The 9989-nt window shown below is 48.1% G+C and overlaps 1 protein-coding gene across 3 annotated transcripts in view; it reads right to left on the bottom strand.

The window, feature by feature from the left end:
- The window catches only part of PRKCE (protein kinase C epsilon), a 496436-nt gene that overhangs the window by 177572 nt on the left and 308875 nt on the right, over nucleotides 1–9989 (bottom strand). For all 3 annotated transcript variants that reach the window (XM_014833277.3, XM_044772359.2, XM_070512147.1), the window contains exons 5-6: nucleotides 9414–9499; nucleotides 5043–5172 (exon numbers count right to left, since the gene is read on the bottom strand). In XM_014833277.3, the coding sequence (XP_014688763.1) occupies nucleotides 5043–5172; nucleotides 9414–9499 (216 nt within the window). The remainder of the gene's footprint in view (nucleotides 1–5042; nucleotides 5173–9413; nucleotides 9500–9989) is intronic.

Consider the following 9989-nt stretch of genomic DNA (forward strand, 5'->3'; position numbering starts at 1 on the left):
CCCTTAGCCCACAAAAGCAGCCTCGGATCACAGTGGTTATTAAGATGAGATCTCAGGCAGAGACAGGAAGCCAGGAAGCGGTTTCTTCAGGAATCTCCAAGGTCCAGACCTTTCCCAACTGTACCTCATCCTCACCTTGGCACAGAGCTGCAACTAGAGCAGACAGACAGGCACAGGGGCCCCACAAGATGGGGACAGGGGCAAAAACAGGGCTTCTGAGGGTCCCTGTAGGGCAGACTGTGAATTGTGTAAAAAGGTCTGGCTTTCTGTTCAATTGCCCCTCCGTGTCTGATGACTTCAGGGCAGCTGTGCCAAAAATGTGATCACAGGCAGAAGAGAAATTGGTCGGGGGGGCAGGCCACAGGGCAGGTGAGAACCCCACATCTTCTTTAGAGAAGGAAACAAAAATCATAAGGTATTAGGAGCCTTTACTTCTAGGGGGTGCTGATTCCATGCATCAGTGGAAAAATAAAACAAAGATGCAGAAGAGCCCCAGAGAGGTTCACTGGTCCGGCTGAAGGTCAGGTTAGGGAGCAGCACAGTTAAAATGAAGTGAAACACAAAAAGGATTCAAATGCCTCGGCGACTTAGTGACACTAATATTTGAACATTTGAAGCTAATTTCTGGATGAACAGTGGTTGAGGTGCTCAGAGAGACTCTGAAGAGAGACTTAGAGAGACTCTGCAGGCACGTGAATCATAAGACAAAAGAGGAATGACATATTTTGCCTGCTTACTTAGTACCACTGTTTTTCTGCCCTTGATTAAGGAGCTCAGTTTGTTTTTTTAAATTTATTGTGTTTTTTCATGAGGAAGATTGGCCCCGAGCTAACATTTGTGCCACTTCTCCTCTATTTTGTATGTGGGTCGCCACCACAGCACGGCTTGATCCATGACCAGGATCTGAACCTGCAAACCCCGGGCCACCAAAGCAGAGTACGTGAACTTAACCACTACACCACTAGGCTGGCCCCAAGGAGCTGTTATTTAACAAATGTCTGTGAGCATCCTCCAAGGGTCTAGCCTGTCTGGGCTGTGAGCAGGAAGGTGGCAGCCCAGCAAACAAAGGTGGGTCCCCGCAGGTCCCTGGTTGTATCCTCTTGTGTATGTTGTCCAATCTCTCCAGTTCTTCATCCTCCACCAGTAAAATGGGGGTAATTACATGCCCTCTACCTGGCCGACAGAGAGATGGTTCCCAGCAGAGTACATACTCAACACCTGAACCTATGTGACTCAGGCAACTTTAGGCTGAAGGGAGAGTGACCAGGACAATCTCATGGATCCTCCTCTGTAGACCCTAGCTCTTGAGAAACCTGTTTCAGTGAAAATACCTGAACCTATTCCCAGGAGTGGGTCGGGCAACAAAACCGAAGCCACAGACCAGCAGCCCCCACCAGGACCAGGGAACAGGGGTTCCAGCCTGGGAGGCCACCCCAGCATGATCCAGCAAAGGTGAAACCCTGACGGAGTCTTCCCAAATAGGAGAAGGTCTGAAGGCTCCCAATTAGAGCCAGGTGCAGGAGCCAGACTACCTGGGTTCAAGTCTAGCTCCATGGGGACTTGTTCTGGGACCCCATAGCAGGTCACTAAGTCTTGATTTCTTTTTCTAAATAATCATGGGAGCAGAACCAGGCTTAGACCCGGGCAAGAGGGGTCCCTGCCCTGGTCCATGCTGGTCTCTTCCAGCCATGACCCTTTCCACAGGGTAAGGGGTCTTCAGGGGCAAAAAGACCTAAGGTTGAGAAAGAATCAAAAGTAAACAGGGGATTTGGGGACACTGAAACCATTCTGTATGCTGCCGTAAGGGTGGATACATGTCATTATACATTTGTCAAAATGCATAGAATGTCCAACACCAAGAGTGAACCCTAATGTAAACTATGGACATTGGGTGATGATGACGCGTCAATGTTGGTTCACCAGTTGTGACAAATGTACCCCTCTGGTGGGGGATGTTGATGGTGGAGGAGGCTTTATGTATGTGGGGGCAGGCGGTACATGGAAAAATCTCTGTTCCCTCTGCTGTGAACATAAAACTGCTCTACAAAATTAAGTTTATTAATTAAAAGAATGAGAGACAGAGAGAAGGAGCGGGAGCAGGAAAGGACCAAGGGGAAAACAGCCAGGCCACGATCAGAGAGGAACAGGAGAGGGAAGATGTGGGAACTTCTGTTGGGGGCCCTAAATTCCGAACAGGCTTCACCTTCCCGTCTCTGTGTGGCCTGGCTCCCTCACGTTCCCCTCGGATTCTGTGAATGGGTATCCTTGCTCTATGCATCCTCATTCTCCTCATCCTTCACTTGAGCAAGCGTGAGAGTATTTCCTGCCAAAACATTGCTGAATACACCGTCCTGGGCCTGCCTTCTCCCAGGGTCATCCAGGGACCCACAGCCCCAGCAGCGACGTCTGGGTGTCTGGGCTGCTTTCTTAAAATATAAATATTTATGAGATGATGGTATCTTCATTTGGATTCCCTAGACAGATCAATAATTAATATATTTACTAAAAACCAGACATGGCCTCATCCGAGTCCCATCCAAGGCAGGCTCTATGCTTCCCAGCAACCCCACTTAACTTTCCAAAAATGCATCACTCCTCTGCAGAAACATTTGAGATTCCTGCTCCATTATTTTCTGCCTCTTCCTTTGTTTTAATGTCACTTAATGTCAAAAAGCATTTCGGCAGAACCTGCTGCTTTCATGGTCACGTGCTAGAATACTAGAAAGGGAGATTTAAATGTCTGGGGAGCTCACACAGGACACCAGATGTGTCAACAGTCAGCACTTCCTCCTGTCCCAGGTCAGGTCATCCCCAGTTCCAACAACAGCTATTTCCAACCTTCATCCTCCTCCTCATGCCTTCCACAACCCCACTCCTCACCTCAACTTCAAAAAGGATCTCCTGTTTCAGAAAATAAGGGAAGTCTTGTTGCAATGCTCTCAACAGATTCAGAACTTATAGGATCATTTTGGCCCCTCACCTCCTCCCGAGTTCCTTTCCCTGACATAGCAAAGGTATCTGCAGCCAGGCCTTGTCTTGAGGCTTCCCCTCCATCTGGGAGGAGGGGCATTCATCTTTCTCCCCAAGGCCCTCCCCTCCTCTGCTCCCGCTGTATGAATGGTCCCCTCTCCTTCCTGGCTCATTAATCTCTCTTTTTCCATTGTCTTTCTCCTGATTGTATAAAACATTCTGAAAATACTTCACCCTCCATTCTCACTTCAGCCTCTGCCTTTGGACTACGATCCCCACCATCCCACCAAGACAGCTCCTGCTGAGGTCACTAGTGGCTCCTCATTGCTAAATCCAACCCCATGTTCCACTTCTTACCTTAAAGAACCTCTTGGAAGAATTTGGCAACACTCATCACTTCCTTTTAAATTTTGTGTTATACTCTGTACTGTTTGGCTTCCATGATGCCATTCCTTGATATTTTTCCTTCTACCTCAGAGGTTTTTCCCTCCCACGGTCTTTATAGGCTCATTCTTGGATGCTGGTAACCCTCCTCACCTGAACTCCAAGGCGTTACCTCCTCTCTTCACATTCAAGGTACTTCTCTTGGGGATGACATCAACTTTACAGCTTTAACTAGTACTTAGACATTGACAAATCCCAAGTCTAAACGCTCAGTCTAGACCTCTCCCCTGAGTTTTAATGGGAATGTGCAACAGTTGGACAGCTCCATGTAAATTTCCCACAGGCACCTCAGCGTTAACATGTTCCCAACTCAACTCTACCACCTTGTCTCCAACCTTGTAGCCCCTGTTGTGGTCCCTAGCTCAGTGAATGCTATCACTATCCTCCCAGTTAGATCTGGTCACTACATCTAATAAATTACCCCTCAACATCTCTTAAGTTAGTCTCTTCCTCTTTATTTCCACTACAGCCATTAACTTATTTCCAATCCTCATGGTTTCTCATTGGGATCCTTCCAATGATCAATTTGTTCATGGCTTCAGTTTTCCTTCTTATATTTTACCTCTTTTTCTAATTTTTCCACAACAGGAATTTATTAATCATACATTCAGCACAAATAATAAAACATTGTTTTGTTTTGTTTTTTTGCTGAGGAATATTGGCCCTGAGCTAACGTCTGTGCCAATCTTCCTCTATTTTGTATGTGGGTTGCTGCCACAGCACAGCTGTTGATGAGCAGTGTGGGTCCCTGCCCGTGAACTAAACTCAGGCCACTGAAGCAGAGCATACCAAACTTAACCACTAGGCCACGGGGCCAGCCCCTAAAACACTGTTTTTAAATAATGTCCATGCAGCATTCCTGGCCAACAGCTCATGGTTATCCAAATCTGTGAGCAGGCTGGACCAGCTTATGAAACTGGACACTCTATTCAGGCCCACAGAGTATGTTCCCATATTCCCATATTATGTGCTGTTACCTGTGTCACTTAGCATGCCCATTTGAGCAGAAGATAATTCTCAGACAGGACAGCAGGAAACAGAGGAAGGAATCCAAGATTCATGAGTCAAGGTTCAAACCCTACTTCTGTTACCGAGCTGTGTGACACATACACATATCTGAGCGTCAGTCTCCTTACAGAGGACATGGAGATAATACCACCTATGTCACAGGCCTATGAAGGATCAATAAGATGTCTTATGTGATAGCATTCTAGCATGGCTCTTCCAAGAGTAAGCTCGGAACCACGGATGGTGACAGAAAAATATCTATTACTACTTCACAGCCTAATTCCAAAAATATTTCTTCCCTTCTGCTCCAATGTATCTTTTCCTTAAATTACTTCTATTTTTGTATAGACTTATCTTGTCTCCCCCACTTGTTAGAAAAGGTGGAATCATGCCTTCCTCCTCAGCATTCCCTCTACAGAGGTCCTTGGACAGTCTATGTGCAGAGATCGCTTAACAAATGTGCACAGTAACTCATGAGGGCTTAACAAGGGTCTGTGCTCAGTCCTCCCACCAAACCCAATACTTCTGAGGCTACGAAAACAGACAAAGATTCTTTAAAAGGAAGAGACAAGAGGAGCATACGGGTGCGGGGGATGAGGGCAGGGCACGGAGCATCTTACCTTTGCACTGCAAACCCTGCCGCAAGAGGCCCCAGAGCAAGGACCCACAGTGGTCGCAGAAGGTGGGGACCTTGTAGTTGTGGATACCGAACTTGTGGGGCATGTTGACACTGAACCGCTGGGAGCCGACCTGCAGGGACGGCAAAACACAGGGTCACCGCCAAGCTCCTTCGCACGCAGGAGTGCTTATCATTGGAACTCCTACAGAACTTCCTTCCCAGAAGGCATGGTCCTTGTAGGCAGCTGGCCCTAGCTTGGATCTGAAAGCTTCCCTGAGAAAGAGGGTGGGCCTGCCCCTGGGCCTTTGTGCCTGATGCCCTTGATCCATTCTCTGCTGCTCTGTTTGACTTTGCGAGGCCAGGCATCTAGCCCCCGCAGTCCCCTTCAGGACTTCAGGCCTCTAACTCTGACAGCACACAGCACTCAATGTGCACCTCACACTTCGACCATTTTGACCATTAATGAGATGCCACCATGTGCCTTCAATGCTGCTTTGTGCATGGAAGCCTCGCCGGGGCAGTCTTCTGGCAGCTCGATGGTGGACGCAGGATTCTGTAAAGACCTGAGAACCCAGCACAGCCGTGGAAACTGTAGGTTATCAGGTAGGACAAACAACAATTGTGATGCAGAGCGCTAATCCAGTGTGGTGATCACTGAGGGCACTGAGGTCTCGGTGCTGACCACAGGCCAGGCACCACTATCTCAGTTCAGCCTCATCACCACCCTATGGGGCAGGCACCAGCATTAGCCTGAGTTTGCAGATGAGGCAATTAAGGCACAGTGAGATTAAGAAACGTGCCTAGAAGAAGATGGGCGGCAGCGCCAGGATTCAAGGCCCACAAGTCTGAATTGAGAGCCCAGGCTTTTAAAGCACTATGCTGCCACTTACTGATTATTTAAAAGGGATAAAGAGGAGGTGGCAAGATGGATGAGGAGGGGACAGGGAAAAGAAGTCCAGGCATCTGATCTATAGGCCCGGGTCTGCCACGAACTACCTGTAAGGTCTCAGGCAAGTTTCCTGACTTCCTGGGGCCTCTAATCCCTCATGAGGCAAATGAGGATGGCATCCCCTATGCCACCTCATGTCATAGGATTGTGGGGTCAATGAGACACAAGGGGCGAAAGAGGCAGGAAACATTAGGTGTGCCACAGAAGCAAGGGGTCATCAGGGGTCTTCTTCATCCCTCCACAGAGCTACTCTCCACCATGTCTCTACTGGAGCAGCCGCACAAACCAGGTCCCTCTCAGAACAGGCAGGGGACCATCACCTGGGACCCTACAGCCTGGGGAGAAAGTTGCTCTTGCTGCTGTGGGAATCAAGGAGTGGAAAACATGCAGCAAAGAAGCTGTGCTTGGCTCACTGCTGACCGATGAGTGAAAGGTCATAGGAGACAAAGCAGGGGGAATGAGAACTGGACACGGACATGGATGTGGATGCGGACTTGAACACAAACACGGAGGCATGCCTGCGCACACACCCACGCGCTGAGGGTCAGTCAACTTCATAACAAGTTCCCTATCACCCAGCAACAAGGAATGGCCGATCCTTCCACTGGACCAGAATTTTACTGATCCCTGCTTGAGATGCATGGGCTATCAGTTAGGGTCTTGCCCTTGTACAAGATTCCCAGATTTACTGAAAACAATTGTGCCCACCCCTCCTGGGATTCACCGCTTAAGTGTGCCTATTTGTGAGTACAGTCATGTCAACTCTACATCCACCTGTTCACCCCGAAGGGCATAGGAGATCACTGTGCTCACTTTATTCCCACAAATGCTGAAGATATGGAGGATCTGTCCTGAGAATGGAGTCGTGGTCTCGCAGGAGCTGCCTCATAGGGACATGGATGACAGAGAAGGGTGAAGAGGTGGCGAAGTGTCCCAGGTGACTAGGAGTTTCAGTCTGTGGCGGGGAGAGCTGTGTGACCCTCAGTCGTGACCACTAAGGACTCCAGGATATCACAGAACAGTGGGAGGAGGATGAAGGAGCACACACGAGCATGCCACAGAATCAGACAGACTGCGAAACAAACACGAAGGCCACCTGCACGGAGGTGCACACATGCACACACACTCCAACTGCGGAAGGCTCACAAACAGAGGGGTGATGAGACCAACAGGGAGGACAGCGGAGGAAGAAAAGGGCAGAAAGACAGAACTGGAAGATTAAAAATGAAGAGGGAGCAAAGAAAAGAAGTAAGGTGACACAAAGAGAGAGCATTCCTTGGGTACCACACCTGAAAGTGTGGGGAGGGGTCTGAGTGGTAAGTGCTAAGACACAGAGACACAAGACAGGGTGAGTGCCTCCACCAAGAGCTCTCAGTGCAAAAGTCCCAAGGAGCCCATCGGCAGAGCACCTTTTAATAGAAAGACGTTAGACGTCTGGTGTTTAGAGCTACATGTGTTTGGCGTGTGTGTGTATGTATGATGCGTGTGTGTACATGCATCATGCTGCAGGTGGTTACACAAAGGAGTGATCTCAAAGGTTGGTCTCCAGCAGTGCTGCACCCAGCAGAGGGCACGTCCATCACCCTCATGGGCCAGGGATACCCCAGTGCTAAAGGAGACTGGCCTCAGTGAGCACCAGGATGGGTAATCAATTCCACCAGACTAAGAAACCTGAAGCCCCCTTCCTCAGTCCCCGACAATTTATCTCCCTTGGGATGCATGCCAAGTTTGGGAACATATCTCATTGGTAACTTCTTTTCACTGCTCAATATACCAGGAAAGACAGTCAGGAGAACGAGAGATTAAGCGGGGTCTGGGCATTTCAAATCTCAAACCCCTAATCTGCATGGCCTGGACTCACAAGGACTCCCTCCAAGGAGATGTGAAAGAGCTTTAGAAACCTGCAGAGGTTCACAGTCGATGAGACCCAGGAGATCCTTGAGAGCAGGAATCGTGTATTCCTCTTTGCTTCCTGGCATACAGGAAGTGCTTAACACATGCTCAATGGAATGTCCATAGGAGGAAACAAAGACAGAGAGCAAGCAAGCCATCTCTTTCTTTCCTTTACTTGTAGTAATGAGGCAACAACATACTTTGGGTTAAGATCCCAGACCAGGTATCAGGTGCCCCAGATGATGGTGACTTGCGATTTCAACCATGACAGTAGATCCCCTGCAAATAACTGTTGCTTTGGGCTCTCTGCCCTTCAGGGACCCGGAATGTTCACTCTAAGCCTTGTCCCTTCCTGCTTTCCAGAGATGGGGTGGAAGCAAAGGGAAAGAAAAGTGGGAAATGCTCTGCATGTCAAGATGTCATTTGGTTGAATTATTTTTAAGAAATAGGTAGAAAGTCTCCATAAGTCACTCCTTTTAGAAGCCAGATTATAAATCCATTTGATTATAAACCCAGCTGATTATAAACCCACCTAGGGCCTCCCTCTCTAACCCCTAATTCTAATGGCCTATGATTACACAATATTTATTAATTTCACCAAGAGTTAAAAGCATGCCTTTGAAATCAACTGTTGAAAACACAGATAACACCTACACTTACAGTCACACAGTCATCTCCCCCCAAAAAGTTTCATCTCTTGGTGGTACCACTCTTCTCCCAATCGCTTGGTTAGGAGAAACCTGGCTTCATCATCGAATTTCCTGCTTCCTTATCCCTAGCAACTTCCCTAACAGTCAATCTGACACAAGTTTCTAAGATTGAGAGACAACGTGGTGCGGTGGGCTCAGACTCTGGAACAGACTGCCTGGGTTTGAACGTGGCTCTTCCACACACTAGCTGTGTGATTGGGGCAAGTTAAATTGACTACTCTACGCTTCTACTCTCTCTGTTGTAAAATGAACATGGTAACAACATTGATCTCATTAAGGTTGTTAGCGGATTCAATAATATATGATAAGGTGCTTAAACTGGGGCATGGTAAGTTCCCAATGAATGCCAGCTATTACTATTATTGTGGTTATTTCAGCCTCCTAAGTGTTTCTTGGATTTGCTAATTCCACTCCATTCTCCCATCACCTCACAAAGACAAGGTTCCTGCTTGTGTGTTGTGTCTCTCTCACTGTTTACAAGCTGCGTGGAGCCATTGACACATCAGTTAGCCACTTCGCTGTTCCGATGAGATAATGACATAAAAGAACTCACATTTTCCTCATGGGCTTTAGCTTGGGGATCACACAGCTCTTGGCATAATATCCACACACATAAAACTGACTTTGAGCCGCGCTCATTCTGTAGATTGTGCCTCATGCTGGAAGGCCACGGACAACTCCCTGAATTTTTGATCGACACAACAAAGAAGGCAACAAGATCTCAGAGAGACAAGGGTTTTCTTGGGGTCCACAGAGGAGGCAGTGGAGGGTGGGGATGGCAGTGAAGAAAGCCCAGTATTTCAATGTTATAAATATTTACCTCGTCGGGAGTTTCCTGTTTCTTTAATCCAGCACACTTCGTAATGATGAGCTCATGGCATCGCTTGTGGACCACGCAAGTGCAAACTGCAAAGAGCAAAAAACGGAAAGGCTGAGCAGCAAACGGGGGAAGAAAGGTTCCATCCCAAAATTTAATCAGGTCTCGGCGGAGGGAAGAGGGCAGCCATGCCCCTTCTGTCACTGAGTCTTAATGTCATATCCTACCTGAAGCCCTTTATGCAGTCCCTTCAAAGCACTCTGCCATCAGAGCCATTAGGGTTTCCTAAATGCTCTGGAGAAGAGTGGACCATTTATATTCAAAGGGCGTCAGCAGTTCTCTAGTTCCAGGAATACCGATCAATGTTCTTGCTTCTATATGCCAACGTCAGGGAATAATTTCCCTTCCGTGAAGCACTGTCTACTAACAGCGTCGCAGCTGTCTTGCGCTCCACTCAGCATCACGCCGGGGTGGGCTGGTGTGATAGAGAGGCCCACAGTGGGCAAATGGATGCTCTATGGCACAGAAGTTCTTAAGCTTTTTGATCTGGTTGTGCCCTTCTGCGCCAAACTATGAAAT

Source organism: Equus asinus, chromosome 6, assembly GCF_041296235.1.
Source record: "Equus asinus isolate D_3611 breed Donkey chromosome 6, EquAss-T2T_v2, whole genome shotgun sequence".
Lineage (NCBI taxonomy): Eukaryota > Metazoa > Chordata > Mammalia > Perissodactyla > Equidae > Equus > Equus asinus.